This window comes from Oryctolagus cuniculus, chromosome 5 (assembly GCF_964237555.1).
Source record: "Oryctolagus cuniculus chromosome 5, mOryCun1.1, whole genome shotgun sequence".
Classification (NCBI taxonomy): domain Eukaryota; kingdom Metazoa; phylum Chordata; class Mammalia; order Lagomorpha; family Leporidae; genus Oryctolagus; species Oryctolagus cuniculus.
Window position 1 is genome coordinate 112,156,006 of NC_091436.1, and position 24,477 is coordinate 112,180,482.

Sequence of the window (24,477 nt, forward strand, 5' to 3'; positions counted from 1 at the left end):
CAATATATCTACCTCCAATTTTACCCAGTACTGGCTTATTTATTGCAGCACAAGCATATATGACTGTTTTTAGAAGAAGCTAAGTTTCTTCCTATTTCCCTCTATTAATACAAAATACTATTTCAGAACAGAAATCTAAAACTATACTAATTGTTAAGGGTCATATATGACCATCGATCTTAAAGGAAAAAAGACATGACCTTGAAGAAACCCATAGAGGTCACTCATAAAACTAGCTCACTATTAGTAGGAAAAAGAAGAGAGATCCAATTATGGGTAATAACAAATAAAAACCTAGAAGTTCTGGAATTAATAGTACAACATCATAAGAGTATCATTATGGAAATTAAATTATTTCCTAAAGAAGCACAGAACAAAACTACCAAGGGAATATAACTAAAATGTAACCGCATTGAATATGGAAATAAGACAGAATACATACTGCTAAAGCTTTGGACAGTTTGGCTCTGAATTCATTGAGGATGATTGCTACAATGTCCTTAAGAGGCACAAATGCAAAACCATCTTCCAAATAGACCTTCCTTCCTCGGAACAAATCCAGAGCATCGGCAAAAGGGATCTGAATTCAGATGGAAACAGGAAAAATAATCAGTACTTGTCATCATGAAATCTTTCTAAGTCTACATATGTAGAATGTCTAAACAAAAAAAATGTATTAATACCAGCAGATTCAAATGAAAGACAAAAAAATATATTTATACTCCTTAAAACTAAACAACAGCATTAGGAAGGAGTGGCAGTACAAAAATAAATTCATTTCAGAGTAGATGTTTGAAAAATAATAATATAACAAGCCAAGTTAGAATGCCTTTTAATTTATGAATTTACAAACAATAATCCCTAAGATTTCTAACTCTTAACTGAAGACTTCCAACATGTTATTATCACCTTACATGACATATCCCACATTTTATTCTCCATCAAATAGAATCCTAATTTGTAGACAACATATTCAGTGCTGAAAATTACTTGTAAGTAAAGTAATTCCAAATGTTCTTCATCTGTACTTTCACTCTTTCTCTAGAGAAATGTTGGGAAAGCTAAACTCAACAGCAAGACACGGAAATAATATGCATACAGTTTTACTATCAAGGTTAGTAGTTGCTGTATTTATTGTTTAAAATACCCTTAGTTTTTTAAGTCCTATGAACTATCCCAGAATTCTAAAAGATAAGGAGAAAATTGTATCAGTAAACTGTGAACATCATCCTCATCGGCAAAGTAGTTTTTCCCCTTTTTCAAAACAAGGTTAAAAAATTTAGGTGAAGAAAGGATCCCCAAATTGCCTACATATCCAAGACGTAGAGAAGAGTAAACACAATATGCCTATGATTCTCCTGTATAGCCAATGACATTTTGCACTCACTTTTGATTAATTTCCTGAGTTTGCGGACTACAACACAGTCCCTGAATTTAAAGAGCTCATCAATTAGTTGAGACAACAAACAGATACACATGGAAAGTCAAAGAGCTCTACAGGGCAGTACCGTGTGACACTGCACCAAAAGGGAAGTTCACATTGGACATATTAGAAGAGTGGCTTAATGAGTTCTAGTCCATGCCCCTGCTACTGGAAGACTTCGAAGTCAGTCAATTTAATGAAGACCCCTAAATCTCAGTGGCCAGGTCGGTAAAACTAGGGGAGGAAAGGAAGAGATACATTAAATGACCCTTGTAAGTTCTTTAGCTGTGAACATCCCATAATCGTAGCTTATTAGGATAGTCACAAGGATAGTCTTAGATGAAGCAAAAGATGGTGTGAAGGTAGAGTAATAGGAAATATGTGGGAAGAATAAATATTAATTCTGACACTCTAAGCTTGAAAGGCTGACCAAATGACTGTTCAACATGTAGAAACTCAGAAGACAAAAAGAGGAACTAAGATGTTAAACTATCAGCACTCACCAATAATAATCAGTACAGCATTTTCAAAGGCAATTGTTGGGTAGCAGTCACTATATGTTAACATGAGTTTCAGCCATCCCCTTTTCTTCTAGAACTACTCATTCCAAAAGTCATTAAAATGGATTCAGGCAAAGTAGGCATGCTCTAAGATTAAGGAAACCATGGTGGCCCAGCCCAGATGCTGAAATCTGAGTAGGTGAAGCACAGAGATCCCACAGGCAACCAAGTAGGCTTTCAGTGACAGCTCAAGTTCTGAAGGAGAGAGATCACATGCAGCAGCAGTCCAAAGCACGGTATCAGAGACCAAGAACAGCAAAGAGGGTTTGCATGCAAGGCAGTGAGTAACCCAAACTGGGTGTTGGGTCTAACAGGTGATAAAGGTAACCTGGAGGGCATGACCCAGCACAGAGTATAAGAGTCAAAGCAATGCAAAGGCAGTGCTTCTTTAAGAGAATGGCATGCAGTGGGTGAGGGGGGATAGGTGCGGGGTGGGGGAGGTGTCAGTGTCCAGCTAAGGTTAGGAGGCTGTTGATGCAAGAGGGCAGTCGGGGCAGAATGCTGGCACACCCTTAGTGCAATGAAAAGTAGCAGCGGTGATGACAGGCTATACAAACAGGTTGCTTAAATACGTAGTAAAGCTCAACATGACATTTAACAAACTACAGGAAATACTGAAAATGTTTATATACCTTATAAACTGACTCCAACTCCAATTGAGTCCCACTTAAACTCGGTGATGAGGCGATAATGTCCTGTTCTCGCAGAGTCTTCTCTTCATCATTTATCTAAAAGAAAACATTTTTTACTGTTTAACAAATTAAAAGTCCTCATTCAGTTTCAATAATATGGTTTCCTGTTCCGGTGAATATTCCATAATTCTATTAAAAATATTTAAAAATCTTAATATCTCCAATCATTCCTAACATGATTACTAAGTCATTGTCATTAATGAGGAGGAAATAAGGAAGAAAATCTAAATTCAACATTCTTGCAAGATTTTACTCTGTTAATTTCTAAAGACATCTATCAAAAGAACAGTAGCAGAAAAATAAGAGGAAAAGAATTATAACAGAAATTCAGACGAACAGACTATAAGTGAACATAATCCCACCTGAGGTTAAGAATAGCTTCTCAATTTTCAAGCCACATAAGATACAAACTTAAAACATTACTTTTTTATTGAAGGAACTATAAACCTGTAATAACAGGCCTTATTATGGCCTTATAAAAGAAAAGACTGACACATCTGACTAGATAAAAAATTTAAGCTTCAGGAGGCCAGCACTGTGGCACAGCAGGTAAAGCTACTGTCTGCAGTACCAGCATCCCATATGGGTGCCGGTTCCAGTCCCAGCTGCTCCATTTCTGATCCAGCTCCCTGCTAATGTGCCTGGGAAAGCAACCGAAGAAGGCCCAAGTATTGATCCCCTGCACCCACATGAGACCTGGATGAAGCTCCTGGATCCTGGCTTCGGATGGGCCCAGCTTCAGCTATTGTGGCCATTTGGGGAGTGAACCAGAGGATGGGAGATATCTCTCTGTCTCTGTCTCTCTCTCTCTCTCTCTCTTTCTTTCGCTGTAACTCCGCCTTTCAAATAAATAAATCTTAAAATAAAAACGCTTCAAGCTTCTATATAAAGACAGAACTGTAAATGGAGATACAAATGACAATGACAAATTAAGGGAAATATTTACATCTGACATCTGAGTTTCCCTCAATAAACACCTAGATAATAGCACACAAGTACTAGAAACCGAAAAGTGCTATAACATGAACAGTTCATGTAAGTAAAAACAATAAATGGCAAATTAAAGAATAATACAGTACTATTCATATTGAAATAGCAAAAGTTAAAAAGATTTCGAATATACAGTCTTGGAACAATCTTTGCGTGGGGCACATCGGCAATACATATCAAAGAATATTAAAAGATACAGACATAACAATTTTATTTCCAGATTAATTTGAGGTAAATATCAGGTCAAGAATACAAATAGGAACAGTGTTTCTTCATCACCATGTTATTTATAATAAAATAGAAAAAAAACTAAATGTCTAACAAAACATCTGGTTTAATAAGCTTAAGAATTACTGTTCAAGCAAGCTATATTATTCAGGTCAACTTCTTACAGAAAATGAAGGAAAAAAATAATAAAACTTAAAAACAGCTTATTTAGGGTAAGGAAAGAAAAGAAAGTTGGGCCAATACAAAATGGGATATGTGACAAGAGACCTTCAGCTCAAACGCTGTGGATCATCAGAAAATCCCAAGCCTTCAACTTTGTTGTAAGGTAGTCCCTTATTCAAGCGCACCAGGCACATGGCAGAAGCAAACTCAAATCCTCTCTGGAGTAAAGTACCTTCATAGTATGCCTCAAAGCATTCCTACAAATACATTTTCAAATACAATCTCAAGCATACTGTATTTTATTACAAGGCATGCAATAAAACTACACTTTATGAGCAAAACCAATAGAAAAAGACTCATAAAGTATCTAGATAATAACCATGCTACTATGTGGAAAGAAATAAAAGACAAGCCCAATGATATCTATATAAATGAGAAAATACAAAAAGTGGTGTTTTTTTTTTTTTTAAAGGATAGACAAAGCTTCTAGAAGTAGACAAAAATTCAAGGACAAAAATTTTAAAACTCAACGGAGTCATAAAAAAATACCTTAAGTTCCAGTAAGTGTGCACTGGGTTAACTTAGACTGAACTACCTACTAAGGTAAAAGAGGACAAGAAATGCGTCAAAATTCTGTTAGTTTACTCAGAAATTGCCAGGCCAACACAAAAATTCAGCCATTTAAAACCCTCTTTTATATTTGCTAATTGTTTTCTCATCTAGGACCCAGGTGGATTTAAGTAAAGGAAACCAGTTCCCAATTATCTACTGAGTTGGAGACCTCAGATTCCAGGTTTGAATTGAAACTTTCCTCAAGTAACAATAACTCCAGGCTCACAAAAGAAACAAATGAAACCCTCTGGAGAAAAATATAACCCTCAATACTGCCCTCCAAATAATATGCTAAACAAAGTCCACCAAACAAAGTTAACACAGCACACAGGAAATGAGACTCCATTAATGAGAACCAGATAGGGAAGAACAAAAAACAAAACAAAAAAAATCAATGAAAAGAATAAATAAAATTTTATTATTCAGATTGTATGATTGGTATACTTAGAAACTCCAGAAAAATTCAGATGAAACATTTCCCTATATATGCACCAGAAAACTTATTATAAATGCATGAATCCTCAAATGGACTGACAGATTATAATTATTCACAATCCCAAAAATCACAGTAATTTTTATGTACATCTCTGTATACACAGAATTAAAATGTTGATTCTAAAATGCATATAGACATATAAGCAGCCAAGAACAGCTGAGACAGAAATAAGAAAAAGACAGCCAAACTAACAGAAAAATGAGCCAAAGACAACAGGCTCTTTCACAAATGGGAAAAATTCAAAGGGTCAATAAACATGAAAAATGCTCAACCTTAACAGGGAAACGCAAAATAAAACCATACTGAAAACCTCAATGACATCTCACTACACAGTCATTAGAATGATTAAAATATAAACACCAAAAACATATCAGTAAGGGTATAGAGAAATAGAAACTCTCATATACTTTCAATGGGAATATAAATACTACAGCCACTTTGGAAAAATATCTGGCGGTGTCTTATAAAACTGGGATATCTGCCCCTAATGCCCAACAATTCCATTCCCAAATATTCACACAAAGGAAATAAAAATCTATGACCACAAATAATTTATATGATCCTATTTACCTGTTCTGGAACAGGTAAAACTTATCTGTAGTAATGAAAGATTTCAATAGTGGTTGCCTCTCAGGGGGCAGGGGCAGAGATTTATTGAGATGGAGCCTGAGGAAATTTTCTGAGATGTTAGTAATCCTTTATATATGGAGTTTTATATATATATACATTGTGTGTGTGTGTGTGTGTGTGTGTGTGTGTGTATACACATATATATAATTTGTCAGAATTCACAAATATATACACTAAAATTTGGTACATTTCTAACATGTAAATTGTACCTTAAATATGAAAAAGAGACTGTTAAACACTGAATTCTAATTAATTTTCTACTGCTTTCCCAGGCCATAGCAGAATGCTGGGTAGGAAGTGGAGCAGCCGGGACTTGAACAGGCACCCATATGGGAGGCCAGCACTGCAGGCAGTGGCTTTACCCACTATGCCACAGAGCTGGCCCCAGGACATGTTTACTTTCAATTCATGAGAGTGTTAGAAGCGGTTATACCACTGATTCATGCTCCTGTTGAGGTATGAAAGTTCTCATTCTATGTTCTTTCTCCTCCATATTATTTGGCTTAATTTTATCTGACCTGGTAGAAGTATAATAGTATCATAATTTTCTTATTTTGTCCCCCAATTTTAATATGGACATTTCAAACATCAGAAAGATCATCCAATCAGAACAAGTCCTTGAGCCTCGCACCCGCGTGGGAGACCAGGAAGAAGCTCCTGGCTTCAGATAGGCACAGCTCCAGCCATTGTAGCCAACTGGTGAGTGAACCAGCAGATGGAAGACCTCTCTCTATCTCTCCTCCTCTCTGTAACTCTGACTTTCAAATAAATAAATAAATATTAAAAAAAAGTAAACATGTTCTATAACTTGACAATTCTATGCCAAGTGCATACCTGGAACAGAGATTAGCAAACTCTTCCAATAAAAGGCCAAAGAGTTAAAGTTTTGAGCTTTGTGAAATATACACTCTGTCACAAGTACTGAGACTGTGGCAACAAAACAGCCATAAATGGTGTGTCAATAAATGGACATAGCTGTGCTACAAGAAAACTATATAGACTCTGAAATGTATATTATATACAATTTTCTTGTGTCAAAATTGTAGTCTTTTCTTGATTTTTCTTTTCCAACAACTTAAAATTGTAAAAGCCATTCTCAGTTCACAGGATATGTAAAAATGATGTGTTGATTCCTATTATAGAGCAATGAACTTAAAGCTAACATTCTTAAGAATCATCTGGGGCCGGCACCGCGGCTCACAAGGCTAATCCTCCGCCTTGTGGCGCCGGCACACCGGGTTCTAGTCCCGGTCTGGGTGCCAGATTCTGTCCCGGTTGCCCCTCTTCCAGGCCAGCTCTCTGCTGTGGCCAGGGAGTGCAGTGGAGGATGGCCCAAGTGCTTGGGCCCTGCACCCCATGGGAGACCAGGAGAAGCACCTGGCTCCTGCCATCGGATCAGCGCGGTGCACCAGCCGCAGCGCGCCGGCCGCGGCGGCCATTGGAGGGTGAACCAACAGCAAAGGAAGACCTTTCACTCTGTCTCTCTCTCTCACTGTCCACTCTGCCTGTAAAAAAAAAAAAAAAAAAAAAAAAAATCATCTGGAAGGTGGTTACAACGCAGTTTTAGCCAGAGCCATTAGGCAAGAAAAAAAAAGAGATTTTTGGGACAAATTGGGAAGCAGCAAGTCAAACTATTTCTTTTTACTTAAAAATGGCACAATTCTACATAAAGGGAATCCAAAAGACTCCAAGATATAAACTCAACACAGAAAAATCAACAGCCTTTGTATACACAGACAATGCCAAGGCTGAGAAAGAACTTTCAAGATCAATCCCATTCACAATAGCTAACAAAAAATTAAACACCTTAGAATAAATTTAACCAAGGATGTCAAAGATCTCTAAATTGAAAATTATAAAATATTAAAGAAGTAGAAGAAGATACAAAAAATGGAAAAATCTTCCATGTTAATAGATTGGAAGAATCAATATCATCAAAATATCCATACTACTGAAAGCAATTTACAGATTCACAGTGAATCCAATTAAAATATCAAAGGCATTCTTCTCAGATCTAGAAAAAATGCTGAAATTCATATTGAAACACAAGAGACCCAGAATAGTTATAGCAATCTTGTACAACAACAAAGCCTGATGCATCACAATAACAGATTTCAAGACTTACTACAGGGCAGTTATTATCAAAACAGCCTGGTACTGACACAAAAATAGATGGATAGACCAATGGAACAGAACAGAAACTCCAGAAATCAACCTATACATCTACAACCAACTTATCTTTGACAAAGGAGCTAAAATCAATCCCTGAAGCAAGGACAGTCAATTCCAGAAATGCTGATAGTGAAACTTGATCTCCATGAGCAAAAGTATGAAACTAGACACATCTCTTACACAAAAATCTACTGAAAGTGGATCAAAGACCTAAAACTATGACCTGATACCATCAAAGGTCAATTGTTGGGTAGCCATCACTATATGTTAACATGAGTTTCAGCCATCCCCTCTTCTTCTAGAACTACTCATTCCAAAAGTCATTAAAATGGATTCAGGCAAAGCAGGCATGCTCTAAGATTAAGGAAACCATGGTGGCCCAGCCCAGATGCTGAAATCTGAGTAGGTGAAGCACAGAGATCCCACAGGCAACCAAGTAGGCTTTCAGTGACAGCTCAAGTTGAAGGAGAGGTTTCAAGATTAACAGCAATGTTTTATTTCCTCACCTGGGTGACAGATTAATGTACAGTGAGCAACAATGTACTGAACTGTCTTTGATATAGCTTACTGGGCATGTATTATACTTAATAAAATTTTTTTATTTTATTTTTTATTCTTTATTTTATTTACTTATTTATTTATTTTTGGCCAGGCAGAGTTAGACAGTGAGAGAGAAGAGAGACAGAGAGAGAGTTTTAGACAGTGTGAGACAGAGAAAAAGGTCTTCCTTCCGTTGGTTCACTCCCCTAATGGCCACTACTGCCGGCGCTGCGCCAATCCGAAGCCAGGAGCCGGGTACTTCCTCCAGGTCTCCCATACGGGTGCAGGGACCCAAGCATTTGGGTCATCCTCCGCTGCCCTCCCCGGCCACAGCAGAGAGCTGGACTGGAAGAGGAGCAACCGGGACTATACCCAGCGCCCCAACTGGGAGTAGAACCTGGGGTTCCGGCGCCGCAGGCAGAGGATTAGCCAAGTGAGCCACAGCGCCAGCCTATACTTAATTTTTAAACAGTTTTATAAAATGAAATAAGAGCTGGCGTTGTGGCATAGTGGGTAAGGTCGCTGCCTGAAATATCAGCAACCCATATGGGTACCAGTTTGTGTTCCATCTGCTCCACTTCTAATCCAGCTACTTGCTGATGGCCTGGGAATGGCAGCAGAAGTTGACCTGGGTGTTTGGGCCCCTGCCACCCATGTGGGAGACCTGGATGAAGCTGCTGGCTTCGGCCTGGCCCAGCATTGGCTGTTGTGGCCATGTTGGGAGAGAGCCACTGCATGGAAGAGCTTTCTTTCTCTAACTCTGACTTCAAGTAAATATTTTTTTTTTTTTTTTGACAGGCAGAGTGGACAGTGAGAGAGAGAGAGACAGAGAGAAAGGTCTTCCTTTGCCGTTGGTTCACCCTCCAATGGCCGTCGCGGCCGGCGCACTGCGGCCGGCGCACCGCGCTGATCCAGTGGCAGGAGCCAGGAGCCAGGTGCTTTTCCTGGTCTCCCATGGGGTGCAGGGCCCAAGCACCTGGGCCATCCTCCACTGCACTCCCTGGCCACAGCAGAGAGCTGGCCTGGAAGAGGGGCAACCAGGACAGAATCCGGCGCCCCAACCAGGACTAGAACCCAGTGTGCCAGCGCCGCTAGGCGGAGGATTAGCCTAGTGAGCCGCGGCGCCGGCCTCAAGTAAATATTTTTTAAAAATGAAATAAAAGTAAATTAATAATATGTAATGGATTATTATGCAGTCAATAAAATTAAATTAAGGAGATTTATGATTATTTTCACAAAATGATTAGGTGTATGAGAAGTCCATATCAAAATATAACTGCTAGTGGTACAGCAGGTTAACCAGCCACTTGTGATGGCAGCATCCCATACCGGAGCACCAGTTCAAGTCCCAGCTGCTCTGCTTCTGATCCTGCTCCTTGCTAATGTGCCTGGGTAAGCAGCGGATGACTGTCCAAGAACTTGGAGAGTGGCCACCACATCAGACCTGATACAATTCCTGGCTCCTGGTTTAAACTTGGCCCAGCCCTGGCCATTGCAGCCAACCAAGAAGTAGATGATCTCCCTCTCCCTGACTCCATCATTCTGCCTTTCAAATAAAAAAATAAATCTTTATATATTTTATATGTTATATATATAAAATATGTATAATCCTAAGCAGAGATTACAGATATTTTCTTTTAAAAATGTTTAATTTATGTGAGAGGCAGAGTGTCAGAAGGATAACTCCCACCAGCTCTTTCATTTTCCAAATGTCCATAACAGCCAAAGCCAGGAGCAGGGAATTTATTCCCACCTGGAGGGTGGAGATCTCCCACCTGGAGGGCGGGAAAACCCAACTTCTTCAGTCACCATCACTGCCTCTAAGTCTGCAATAACAGGAAGCAGAAATGAGGAGCCAGAGCTAAGTCCAACCCAGCTATTCCAATGTGGGATAGCAGTATCCTAACAGGCCAAATCCCTGTTCCATTTTTTTATACTTGCATATATTAATTTTTCCTTTAGCTACTTCATGTTCTGAATATTATAAATAGTATTTTTCTATGAATTTCTAGTTGTTCACTGATATCTTACATGTATTTTCATTTCATTCTATTACTTAAAAATTAAAGATATTGGTTATCAGCCTAAACACAGCTATAAAATTGACACTATAAAATCGGTCACCACTTCTAACACATTCAATGATTTCTACATTTGCCCAAATCTATTGAGCCTAAGATTATGTTTCCTATCATTAGTATTAATTAAGCACTTCTTTCTCTGTTTCCACAAGGCAAAAATCTGGTTTTCAAATCTACTTTTTTTTTTTTTTTTTTGACAGGTAGAGTGGACAGTGAGAAAGAGAGACAGAGAGAAAGGTTTTCCTTTGCCGTTGGTTCACCCTCCAATGGCCGCCGCGGCCGGCGCACTGCGGCCGGTGCACCGTGCTGATCCAGTGGCAGGAGCCAGGTACTTATCCTGGTCTCCCATGGGGTGCAGGGCCCAAGCACTTGGGCCATCCTCCACTGCACTCCCTGACCACAGCAGAGAGCTGGCCCGGAAGAGGAGCAACCAGGACAGAATCCGGCGCCCCGACCGGGACTAGAACCTGGTGTGCCAGCGCCACAAGGCGGAGGATTAGCCTAGTGAGCCGTGGCGCTGGCCCAAATCTACTTTTAAGAACTTAACCCGGCCAGCGCCACGGCTCACTAGACTAATCCTCCGCCTGCGGCGCCGGCACACCGGGTTCTTGTCCTGGTCACTCCTCTTCCAGTCCAGCTCTCTGCTGTGGCCTGGGAGTGCAGTGGAGGATGGCCCAAATACTTGGGCCTTGCACCCATATGTGAGACCAGGAGAAGCACCTGGCTCCTGGGCTCCTGGCTCCAGATCAGTGCGGTGCGCAAGCTGCAGCGGCCATTGGAGGGTGAACCAACAGAAAAGGAAGACCTTTCTCTCTGTCTCTCTCTGTGTCTACTCCGCCTGTCAAAAAAAAAAAAAGCAACTAAACCCTTCCTTCAAAGGAAGTCATACCTGAAAGTATATGAAGCTACAGAAATTAAACACAAACAAACCAAAAAAAAAAAAAACAAAAAACAAAAAAACCCTATTTGATTGAGGTCAGGTTGGAGACACAAGCACCACCTACCTATTCAACATACTAACCATTCCATTCCTGAATCCTTCTTTAGTCCATTTCCCAAGAAAATAGTCAACAATCGCCATTCCCCAAACACATACAAAACAGTTAAGTGATGGCATAAATAATACATGAAGAAAATGGTGGCACCCCTGAAATAGGACAGCTGGTTAGCTGACAGCTACTTCACCACCCTGTAATGGCTCAAAATGTTTGCTTACATGAAAGATGAAATACAGCATAGAGGAGGCACTTCAGGTATGTCAATCTGTAGATTATTCAAGTCAATGAAAATTGAGATTATGTATACTATCTGCTTACTACTATGCTGAACATTTTATTTACTGTATTTCATTTAGTCTTACCAACAACCCTACAAAGTAGCTATTTCCTTTGATTCACAGCTAATTAGCATGAATACAGATCAAAATGGATTTCCAAGTGTACTTGACACTAAAGCCCACTTTGCTAGAAAATCTCCAAATTAAAGAAATATTTTAAAAAGAATACTTATATATAATTACAAGGGAGCAGGCTTCAGTGGTGCTAGCAGGTTAAGCTGCACTTGGGTCCACATTCACATTTCACAGAGTACCAGTTTGAGCCCTGGCTCCTGTATTTCCAATCTAGTTTCCTGCTAATGTGTCTGGGAGGCAGCAGATGACAGCCTAAGTCTTGAGTTCCTTCCACCCTCATGGGAAACATGGACAAAGTTCCTGGCTCCTGGCTTCAGCCTGGCCTAACCCTGTCTGTTGCAGCCACCAGGGGAGTGAACCAGCAAATGAAAATCTATCTCTATCTCTCCTTCTATATCACTCTGCCTTTCAAATAAATAAACCTTTAAAAATAAATGAACAAAGGTAGAATGGGTGATGCAATACAGCAGGTTAAGCCACTACTTAGGAGGCCCACATCACATGTCAGGGTGCCTCTGATTGAGTTCCTCTTCCACTCCCAATCCAGGTTCCTGTGATGGCACACTGGAAGACAGCCAATGATGGCTCAATAACTTGTGCCCCTGTCACCCACATAAGAGACCCAAATGGAGTTCCTGGCTCCTGGCTATGGGCTATCTCTCGGTCCTGGCTGCTGCAGGCATTTGCAGAATGCTCTCTCTCTCTCTCTGTTGTTCTGCCTTTCAAACAAATAAAGATAATAAACTTTTTAAAAGGAGTGAAATATATTACTTTGCAGGAGAATTGAACAAACAAGAAACATCAAAAGCAAGGAATGACAAGAACATCAAATAAAAATTGCTTCAGTTCATTTTTGGTAATAAAAAAATACAGAAACAAAATGCACCACAAGTGTCACAGGCAAAAAATTTGAAAAATTGTCAGAGCATAAATTACATATAATCATTCATCCCAGAGAATTTAAAGTGAAGTTTAGCAATAGCAAATATTTGTTAGAACAGATTATTCTGCTTTGATATTTGTTTTGTTTGCATATATCTCTACTGACAGTAACTTCTGTACTTAATTGACTATTTACCATTCACTTTGCATTCCATACAGGAAGTCTTTTTGAAACTCAAATATACAAATAGACATACACTATGAAGAATACACAGGGTCTTCAAAAATGTCATGGCAAAAGTATATCATGAAAAAACTATGCATGGATTTCACAAATTCTTTTGCAACAAAATCTTATTCTTGAATTCCATTTTTCAATGAACTTTCTGAAGTACCCTTGTATTTGAGAAGAGGTAGTTATGTTTTAGAGTCAAGCTGTAATTCTCAAACAGTAATGATAAAGGAAGAAAATAATCAAGGAGATAAGGCAATAGGAGAAGTTTCAATGTCTTCACTAGGCTCTTTCATGACTTTTTCTGTGAACATCTAAGTTAAATACAAAAATATATTTCAAATTTTCTCTGAAAACACCTATTACTAAAAATCAAAGTCAAATAGATATGCCTGTGCTTTCCCCATTACTGAGAAAAACTATAATGGACTACTTGTTTTTGTTTGTTTTGCCTTAATAGTTTTGACTGCATCTATCAAAAACTGGAGTCCAAGTATGTTAATCCATAAAGGTACTTTTATTATCACTTATTTCAAGTACAAACAAAATCAGCATCTTTGAACATACAAATGTTTGTCCCAATGTTATTTAAGGTTTGAAACAAATACAACATAAACACAACACCATTAATACATCATCTCATGTAACACAGTACTCTCTTTTCCCTAAATTCAGACATTTGTATTAATAATACTATGAATGTTTCTAAGCCATTAACTGCTCACATACTAGATAGATGTCAGCGAAGTGCACATCAGGTCAAATGCCACACAACAGGATACATTAGCTACAGCACACTTTGTCTAAATACAACAGATCTTCACAAAGTTGCTGAAAAACATATATTAAAAAAAAAACTAGGCCAAGATTTCAAATATTTCTGCATCAAAATAAACTTATCTTTCAATTTCACTTTTCCAGAAACTTTCTGAAGTATGTTTATTGTCTTCTGCCTTAGAAACACAGCCAAAATAAAATTTACAAAAAAAGAAAATTGAAATAAAAATGGGAGCAGTGTGGTGGGTGTTATGGCACAGCAGCTTTAGTTGCTGTTTGTCATGTCCATATTCCATTTCAGAGTAGTGGCTGGAATCCTGGCTATTCTGTTTCTGATCCAGCTTCCTGTTAATACACCTTGGAAGTCAGTAGATGATGGCTGAAGTGTTTGCATCTCTGCCACCCATGAGGGAGACTGGATGGAGTTCCATACTGCTGCCTTTAGTCTTGCCCAGCCCTGACTGTGGCAGGCATTTGCGGAGTGAATCAGCAAATGGGAGATTCTCTTCCTCTCTCTCCCCCTCTCCCCCTCTCTCCTCCTCACCCCCTCTCCCTCCCCCTCCCCCCCATCTCTTTTATTTAGTTAGTTATAACCAAAGTTTAAATGGTCAAAGTAAGAGAATTCTCACTTTAAAAAAAAAAATGTAGGATGACTCTCTCAAACTTTACTAATGGGCATAAACTATTACTGACTTCTTTACTTCAAATTTCTAAAATAATCTTAAAAGGTTAAGCTGCTGTTTGCAATGTGAGTATCTCATACTGGAGCAGCAGTTCAAGTCCCAGCTGCTTCACTTCCCATCCAGCTCCCTGCTAATATGCCTGGGAAGGCAGCAAATGATGGCCCCATTAGTTGAGCCCCTGCCACACAGGGGGAGACTCAGTTTCTGGCATTGGTCTACAGCTTGACCAAGTCCTTGATGTTGCAGGCATTTAGAAGTGAACCAATGGACTGAAGAGCTATCATGCTATCTTTCTCTTTCTCTCTCCTTCAAATAAATAAATAAATAAATAAGTCCTTTTGAAAATAATCTTAAATATTCTCTTTTCTCCTGCTTTCTCCCCCCGCACACCCCCCCCAAAAAAAAAAAACTGTTAGGGAAAACAGGAGCATACTTTGTCTTCTCAGGATCCTAAATGAGATTACTGGCTATGTGCCTAAAAAAGTCATCATCTAAAGCAAGAAAAGATTATCTTCCTGCTTGTACTAACAACAGTATTACCTGTGACTAAAAAGATATAGTAGTACAATTACAAAAGCAGAGGAAGGGAGTAAAAAGTATGTAATTTTTATATTCACAGAATTCTAACTAACTCTTAAACTGGTTAACCTCTTCAAACCTCAGTTTTTTCATCAATAAAATACCTAATTGGAGGTTTTTTTCAGGGTTAAATAAAGTATGCAAAATTTCTACAAGAAGCATCATGCCCTTAATAAACTGTACATGTTATTATTATGTATACTATGCATTTTGATTAGTTTCTGTTTTCCAGGCTCTTTTCCCCAGTAAAATGTTTAATGCAACTGTTTGTATAAACTTGTCATTTTGATACTTGATCTTTAGGAGATATTCAAAATAACTGGTAAAAGCAAGCTAGGTTATCATCGCAACACCTTACAATCAGGGTGCATTATGCTTTATGAAAGAGAAATGTTCCTAAAAAGAGATTTATAAACAAACTTCTCTAAATGGAATCTCATTTCCTGAGTGACCTACTACACTGCTATTCCAGAGATACTCAGCCAGAGACCCTGAACATTCGTACTTTGAAATTCCACTCTTTCCAGCACTCCTCACAGTTCCCCACAGCCTCAGAGCCAGTTATTCACACCTATGGACCAGGTGACAGAATCTGAATGTTTCCAGTGGTATAGATGTTTGGTTTGAAGGATTTTGTTGTTTTGTTTGTTTTGGGTTAAGCAAAAAAAAAAAAAAATCACACTAGGCATTAACTGTTTTGGTAAAGTGATATTTCCATATCCTATAGTGATGCTTGTTTATATGCTTCCTTGCAAACAGAATAACAGATTTTTACTCTGTGTGGTCTTCTTCCTTCTCATATTCCGCATCAAACCAGGAAGCAGGAAAACAGTTGCACTTTGCCAGGAAACAGCACAGTAAACAGCACGGTAGAGGCTGCTTATGTAGACGGTTGCTGTTCATCCTGTGCAAAACCTCTCACTGAGGGAGGATTATACACCCGCACCTGCTCAACTCAGCCATACCATGTGACTTGCTCGGGCCAGTGAAATCTGTTAAATCATCTGTGTCACTCCAAGCTAAGGCAAAATAAACATCTGTTTTACTTAGTTCTCTCCTCCTCTGCCTGCAGTAACCAGTAATATTCCAGAATAGATACTACTCAGTTAGCCTGAGGCCCAGGGTCCAAATGACCCAGAACAAGGCTCTAGCTGACCCAAATAAAGCACAGAGTAAAAGCAAGCCTTTTGATGCATCCCAAGGGTGTGGGCATAGCTTGTTATCACTGTATAATCCATTCTGACTGGAAGTGATCCCCATCCTCTCTGTATCGCAAATTTTCATCAGTAAAGTGTTTTGAGAGCATATTCCCAATATATACATGTATTAATAAATTACATGCATGTATTACTGCACAATAAGTACTTAAAGCATGCCCTACTACCTCAAAAAAAAAAGTGTAAAACACATGAAATTTAAGATATCCATGTTGCATTATTTTCTTCCCAAATTCCCAAATGATCACACTGGTCCTAACACCACTTTGAAATCATTAGTCTGCTACACTGGTCTCTAAAGTAAACAAGCAAATAAGATGCACCAGGAACTTCAGCCTCTACAAGGTTCCAATCGACATGTTTATAAACAGTTTGGCCCAGCACTCTGGTCTCAGAATCAGCCCTTAGGGCCTTCAGAGCTGGCTGAAGAGCCCAGGAGAGTATTTCAGGCATGGAAAGCCAAGACACTCTGGCAAAAAAAAAATGACCTAAATGAAAGATCTCCATGAGTGAGATCCCAGTGGAAAGAACCGGTCATCAAAGAAGAAGGTACCTTTCTCTGAAGGGAGGAGAGAACTTCCACTTTGACTATGGCCCTGTCATAATAAGATCAAAGTCGGTGAACTCAAAAGGCTTCCATAGCCTTGGCAACTCATGACTGGAGCCTAGGGAGATTACTGATGCCATAAACAAGAGTGTCAAATTGTTAAGTCAACAACAGGAGTCACTGTGCACTTACTCCTCATGTAGGATCTCTGTCCTTAATGTGCTGTACATTGTGATTTAATGCTATAACTAGTACTCAAACAGTATTTTTCACTTTGTGTTTCTATGTGGGTGCAAACTGTTGAAATCTTTACTTAATATATACTAAACTGATCTTCTGTATATAAGAGAAATGAAAATGAATCTCGATGTGAATGGAAGGGGAGAAGGAGCGAGAAAGGGGAGGGTTACAGGTGGGAGGGAAGTTATGGGAGGGGAAGCCATTGTAATCCATAATCTGTACTTTGGAAATTTATATTCATTAAATAAAAGTTTAAAAAAAACAAAATACAAATACTTTTAAAAGTAAATATATATAATATATATATATTAATAAACAGTCTGGCCAAAGGCTTTCTTTATGAATCCACAAAACTCTCCCTTCTCAGGCTTTGGTCCTTAAACAGACATGTACATTATATTTACCAGTTGAGCTTCTTACAATTACAGGTTCCTGATGCCTTCTCTCAGACCTACAGATTGGAGTCCTGAACTGTATGTTTTTACCAAAAGGTCCATTAGTGATGCTAACATCACCAATCTGAACAGCATATCACAGGGAAATAATTCTCTTTCCTCAAAGAAACTAATGATTTCCTAGAAACACCATCATCTAATCTGGCAGTTGATTTTTAGTATTAGAATTCATCTATTCTTTCTAAAACACTAAAAATTTGCTATGTAACAAACACTATTTCCAGCAGATGGGATCCAGCTACAAACAAGCATAAATAAACAAACGTACCCTGCTCTCATGAAGCGTTCATTTCATTGGGCCAGGGGAGGAGGGGTGTCAAATAATAAACAAGAAACAACAAGGCAGCAATCCACAATGAAAATCAAGCACAGCGAGATGTCATGAATGGACAGATTTATTCCTGCAACTCTGAGGACAGTTAAAGTCTCCCTAAAGAAGTAATATTTGAAAGGAAATCTGAATGAAAAGCAGTCAGCCACACAAAGGCTGAGGTCAAAGCATCTCAAGCAGAGGTCACAGTGCAAGTTCCTACCTGGGAAAAGGTTGCTGGCAGGCTGGAGGCATGCAAAGGTAGCTCACAGAGAACAGTGGTAGGCAAAGGAGGGAGACGTGGTCAGAGGAACGCAGGTCTGGGTGCCACAGACTTTCATAGTTAGACTTTTAACGTGCACCAAACAGAGGTCGTAGACAGAGTAAGGTTAAGATCTGATTTACAAAGTGATTCTTAAAAGCCTGCTCTTGTGCTCAGTGGAAAATGAGTTGTAGGAAAGAATAAAATGAAAAAAAAAAAAAAAAAAAAAAAACAGTAAAGAGACCTACTAAGAATCTAACCCAATAGTTAGGGAGAAGATGACGGTGGTATAAGCTAAAAATACTGTAGTGTAAAAAAAAAAATACTGAAGTAGACAGATTTTAGAAATCAGCAATTGAAGGACTGACAATGAAGGGATAGAGACAACGGTTCCTAGATTTGGTACTCTGGTCCCAGGGAAATGCATGTACTGGCCATTGTTCTAAATCCTGATTATCCACTGCTATTCATATTTTATATCTATACAGATTTGTCATATCTTTTATTGTAAGTTGCTTCAAATCAAATAACATGGAAATTGGTATGATGTGAATAAATGATTTCAATTATCAGTTTTTCTTAAAGCAAAACAAAATTTCACCAGCAGGTAAAAAGACATGTTAACAATGCCAGCAATATTAAAACCACAATTAAAACAAATTATTTATGGAATGACTGTCTGAAATACCCAACCTATGAAAAAATAATTAGGAATAATAGATTTTATCATTAGATGAAGCAAATGCTAAAAGTAAATATTGGATTTTTAATAGTTATTGCTATTTCTAATAAATACAAGTTCTATATTGGTAATAAGTATTGTGACCCAAAAAGGGCAACTTGTTACCCAAATACACTGTAACCTAATCATTAATCCTACTGATTAAAGACAGATGCCAATTCCTTGACACTGCTCCCACTGACAGCCAAGATCCACTTGTCCTCCCCTTGAAATAGGCCTGCCTTGTGACTGCTTTGCCTAAGTCCAAGTGAGTGACACTATGCCAGGCATAGGCTAGTCTTCGAAAATTCTGACAGCTTCTACCTTGTTCTCTCGGAATCCTGAATCCCCAAGTAAGAAATCCAAACACTGTGTTTGAAGGAAAACATGGAAAGGATCTCAGCAGAGTGCAGACTTCCGGATGTCCTCCTGTAGGCACCGAGCATGTGAATGAAGCTGGTTTGGACATTCTACACGGCACTAGCTGCCAACCAAGTAACCCCACTATGACATCATGTAGAACAGAAAACTGTTCTAATGGGCCCAGTTTGAATCCTTGACCCTCAAAACTGTGAGATTTAATAAAATGGGCATTATTGTTAAGATTTAGTGTTAAGTTTTGATGTTTTGTTTTGGAACTGCTGCTTTGGGAGTAACAACCAGAACACTTCAACCTAAAAACAAAGTTACTTTTAGACTTTTGTCTATTTACAATCCCTACTTAGAAAATTATCTTCTTCATTTAAATGTAAAAAACAGAATCTGGGGGAGGCACTGTTTGTGGACACCCACATCGTACATCAGAGTGCCTGGGATCAAGTCCTGCCTCAGCCTTCCAATCCAGCTTCCTGCTATTGTACCTGGGAGGCAATGGATAATGGTTCAAGTATTCAATCCTTGCCAACAACACGGAAGGCCCTGATGGAGTTTGGCCCGGCCCAATCCAGGATGTTTCAGACATTTTGAGGCATAAGCCTGCAGATGGAAGAACTCTCTCTCCCTCTGCCTCTCCTTTGCATTGTTCTGCCCCTTAAGACTGTGTGGCTTTAACTAAAATAGGATGGTATGGTATTGCAGTCAAAAATCTGTTTGCCATTTTTAATCATCTAAAATATTAAAAGTTAGTAAATGAATGATAATTTAATATCCTGACATTCTAATTAGTATGTTGATGTCTCAGTAATACTGCCACGCTGATCAATATAAAAATCAATTGTCTGGTTACTGTATTACTGTTGTTTTTAACAGCATTGCCACATTTGGATTGTACTCCAACATATAATAACAGGAAAGATTAATTACATTAATTCAAGCACATTTCTGCTCTTCTACAAGAAAACAAACTCTTTTCTTTTAAAATGGGTAATTTGTACAAGAGATATTCTTAAAACTCTCCTACATAAATCAAAATAGCATTAACTCCTGAGCTGAAAATTAGAAGCTTACAACCTGACTGGACACAGAAGACAAATAAGCATTGCATCCCATCCCATTTCACAGACATTTCCTCAGCACCTCCCATTAGCCAGGTATAGACAGGTAACACAAGTATCAGGATAGACAGATAACACAAGTGAAAAGACCACAGATTCCTTAAGCAGAGCACAGGCTTAGAAAAAACAGTAAGCCGACTCTACTATCAATGAAATCTGAAAGCAGCAGCTATTCACAAAAGAAAAAAGCAGTATCCAGTGTGCAAGTGAAGGGGAAAAAGAGCACTGTGAAGGCCTGAATGTCCACCAGACCTGAAGAGAGTGGAAGTAGAGAAGGAGGGCACACTACCGAATCCACCGGGGGTAGGAAGGGAGAAAACCATCAGAACGCCCTAAAGAGGAGTCAGTTATCACCTAGCCTGGGGTTCGGCCTTCCCTACATGCTTCGGAGATGGGTAGAATGAAGCAAAGTGTGCATGTCAGAACAGACGAGAAGCAAGGAGATCCACACCAGGAACCTAATTACAGGGCCCAGCTCAAACTTTATTTTGCTCATTCCACTATAGATAAACAAGTAGAAAAGTCACCAGTGGCATGGCTGAGGCAATGCCATCGGCTGAAGCTTACAGAGTGGCACCACATCAGGGTATCAGGCAGCATTAAACTTTAAGGTTTACTGAGGCTCTCATATAGAAATCAACAAACGACAAATGCTGGCAAGCATGTGGGGGAATATGTACCCTAATCCACTGTTGGTGGGAATGTAAACTAGTGCAGCCAAAGTTGAAGACAGTATGGAGATACCTCAGAAACCTGAATATACACTGACCATCTGATCCAACCATCCCACTTCTGGGAATTTACCCAAAAAAATCTACTGTGTATGAAAGAGTTATCTGTACCCCCATGTTCACTGCAGCACAATTCACAATAGCTAAGACATGTAATCAACCCAGATGTCCATCAACTGTTGATTGGCTAAAGAAATTATGGTATACATACACCATGGAGTACCACTCAGCTGTAAAAAATGAAATCCTGTCTTTTGCAACAAGATGGACACAACTTGAAACCTAGCGAAATAAGCCAGTCCCAAAAAGACAGATACTATATCTTTTCCTTGATCTGAGGTAACTAATAAAGTACCTTAAATGTAATGTATTAGAGTGAAATACATTTTGAGATTCAATGATTATTTATAGTCCTTGTCTCTTCCGTTGAGGAACAATGGTTGTTTTTTCCTTTTTCTCTTCTATTTATTGAACTCTTTTACTTACAGTAGGGTTAACTATATGATCATTAAGTACACTGAAAATACATCACTTTAAAAATTAAGAGTGGGAATTCAAGAGGTAGGGGGAAGAAGGGTTGGAGCGCCGATGGGGGGCAGAGTTAAGAGGAAAGTGCCACTATGTTCCAAATCTGTATGAAATACATGAAACTTTCATAATTTAAAATTCAAAAAAAAAAAATCATGACAACTAAAGCCTCCCAAATCAAGCAAGTAACAGAAAAACATGACAAAAACATGGCTTTATTTAACTGGGGAAAAGGAGGATATAAACTTGCTTAGAGAGTCAACATGGACCACTGAAGCAGCCATGTTTATGCAAGCAAATGGAGAATGAAATAAGAGCATGAAAAATAAAATTTAAAAAAGGACAAGATTTGCTACAATTTTCTCTTATACACTGCAGAAAATCAAATCTCTGGTAACTAAGTTTGAATAAATCAGGTGTTAATTTGTATTTCTATCACATACTTAAAACTCAAAGGGATAGTAGAGTACCAGCTACTTTTTATGCCTGGGGTGAAGGGAAAAAGGGTTATTTACACTAAGAAATGCTCAAAATTATATATATACAAATATATGCACACATATATTATTTATAACTGAAAATATAAGTCAGTGTCATGGCTTTGACAAAGTGCCCTATTTGTTGACCCAATTCAACATTTTTAGTCCCTGAGAAAATTATTCAGGCATTTGTGACTGCAATTGGCACATGATATTCCACCCTTCAGAATATGTCTGCTACCTCCTTTCTGCATGCTTATCTTTTAGGATGCAGTTCAAATACTGTCAACTCAATGAAGCCTTCCTAGAGTAATCCAGCCCATAGCAATTTCTTCTGTTCTTTTTTATAAAATCACAGACCATATCAAAAATTCTGGCACTACATTATTTTCCTTGTTTCCTAAAACCACTTTTTCCCTGCTCTGTCAAACTATAAACACATTAAGGCAAATCTTCTGTAACATACAATATAACATTGGATACACACAAATCACTTACTAAATATTAGCTATTAAGTAACAAAGGACAACAGGCCAGCGCCGCGGCTCAATAGGCTAATCCTCCGCCTGTGGCGCCGGCACACAGGGTTCTAGTCCCAGTCAGGGCGCCAGATTCTGTCCCGGTTGCCCCTCTTGCAGTCCAGCTCTCTGCTATGGCCCGGGAGCGCAGTGGAGGATGGCCCAAGTCCTTGGGCCCTGCACTCACATGTGAGACCAAGAGAAGCACCTGGCTCCTGCCTTCAGATCAGCCCGCCGGCCGCAGCAGCCATTGGAGGGTGAACCAACGGTAAAAGGAAGACCTTTCTCTCTCTCTCTCACTGTCCACTCTGCCTGTCAAAAAAAAGAAAGAAAGGAGAGAGAGAGAGAGATAGAAAGAGAGAGAAAGAGAAAGAGAGAGAGAGAGAGAGAGAGAAAGAGACTCCTTTCCCAGGCCACAGCAGAGAGCTGGATCGGAAGAGGAGCAGCCGGGACTCGAACCGGCGCCTATATAGGATGCTGTCACCGCAGGCAGTGCCTTCAACCAGTACACCACAGCACCAGCCCCAGGAGACTTTTCCTTAAGACACATCTGTAGGGGCTGGCACTGTGGCGCAGTGGGTAAAGCCACTGCATGGAATACCGGCAAACCGTATTAGCACTGGTTTGAATCCCAGCTGCTCTACTACCGATCCAACTCTCTGGCATGTCCTGGAAAGCAGTAGAAGATGGCCTAAGTCCTTGGGCTCCTGCACATGTGTGGGATACCCGGAAGAAGCTCCTGGCTCCTGGCTTCAGTTCGGCCCTGCTCCGACCGTTGCAGCCATTTGGGGAAGTGAACCAGCAGATGGAATACGTCTCCCTCTTTCTACCTCTGCGTCTGCTTCTCTGTAACTCTGCCTTTCAAATAAATAAATCTTAAAAAAAAAAAAAAAAAAAAAGAGATACATTTGCATAGCAAGCATAAATAATGTTAATTTAGGGTATCTTGGTGGGAAGGGACTGATACATGAAAACCCTTCCGAGCCACTTCTGGACACTGACAGGGACTTCGACAAAGGCTACCTCACTGTCTCATCCATAGGGCCTGCATCAAGGAGCAGGAAAGACCTTCCTTACATATTCATCTTACTTCCAAGTGAAAAGACAGCTTTCTTCCCTTATTGACAGCTCTATCCATAATTACAGTCTTACAATATTCAATGCTATATCCACATTTAAGATGTGGATGCAAATACAAGAAGAAGCCATGATGCCACTCAGAAGCAAAGGTGTTATTCAGGGACACCCAATTATCAAGTACTGCAACAGTAGAGTGTGATAGGAAGCAGGAGCACCTATACTGGCTGGGGTCACTCTGTGCCTCCTCAATTCACAACCCTCCTCCCACTCTCCTTCATCCCACAGAGGACACAAGTCCTCACATCAACACTGAAGAACCTGTAATGTAAATGTGAACCTGCCAATATCAGCCATCATTCTTGTCCAGTTCTAAACACCCACTTTATTTATATCGTAATAAAATAGCTTCCCCTTCCAAAGCCAATCTTACCCCACCTGAATGTGTCCATTTCATTCGATGTCCCCAAAACTGCAAAAAGCGAGTAACACTGATAGCATACATTGTAAATCCATTATATTGTTCTCTGTAACCATCTTGATATCAATCACTTACTCAACACATTAGACACCTTTCCTTATCTGTACTTTCCTTGCACTGTTTCAAGTTATCAAGAAAAAGGGCAAATTATTTGTTTCAAAGGAAAAACAAAAGCAGTGCTAGGAAGCTTAAAAAAGAACAAATATGCCACACGTAGTTCACTGCGTTTCTTTGCTCCAGTAAGACCATTACAATCCAAAAATGATAC

General features: G+C 39.3%; 1 protein-coding gene across 4 annotated transcripts in view; it reads right to left on the bottom strand.

Moving 5' to 3' along the window:
- The window catches only part of PRIM2 (DNA primase subunit 2), a 365,751-nt gene that overhangs the window by 238,299 nt on the left and 102,975 nt on the right, over positions 1-24,477 (bottom strand). For all 4 annotated transcript variants that reach the window (XR_007922941.2, XM_051854615.2, XM_051854614.2 and 1 more), the window contains 2 exons: positions 2,616-2,711; positions 443-580 (listed from right to left, as the gene is read on the bottom strand). Coding sequence is in view for 3 of the 4 variants with exons in the window: in XM_051854615.2 (XP_051710575.1) it covers positions 443-580; positions 2,616-2,711 (234 nt within the window). In the remaining variant the exon portion in view is untranslated. The remainder of the gene's footprint in view (positions 1-442; positions 581-2,615; positions 2,712-24,477) is intronic.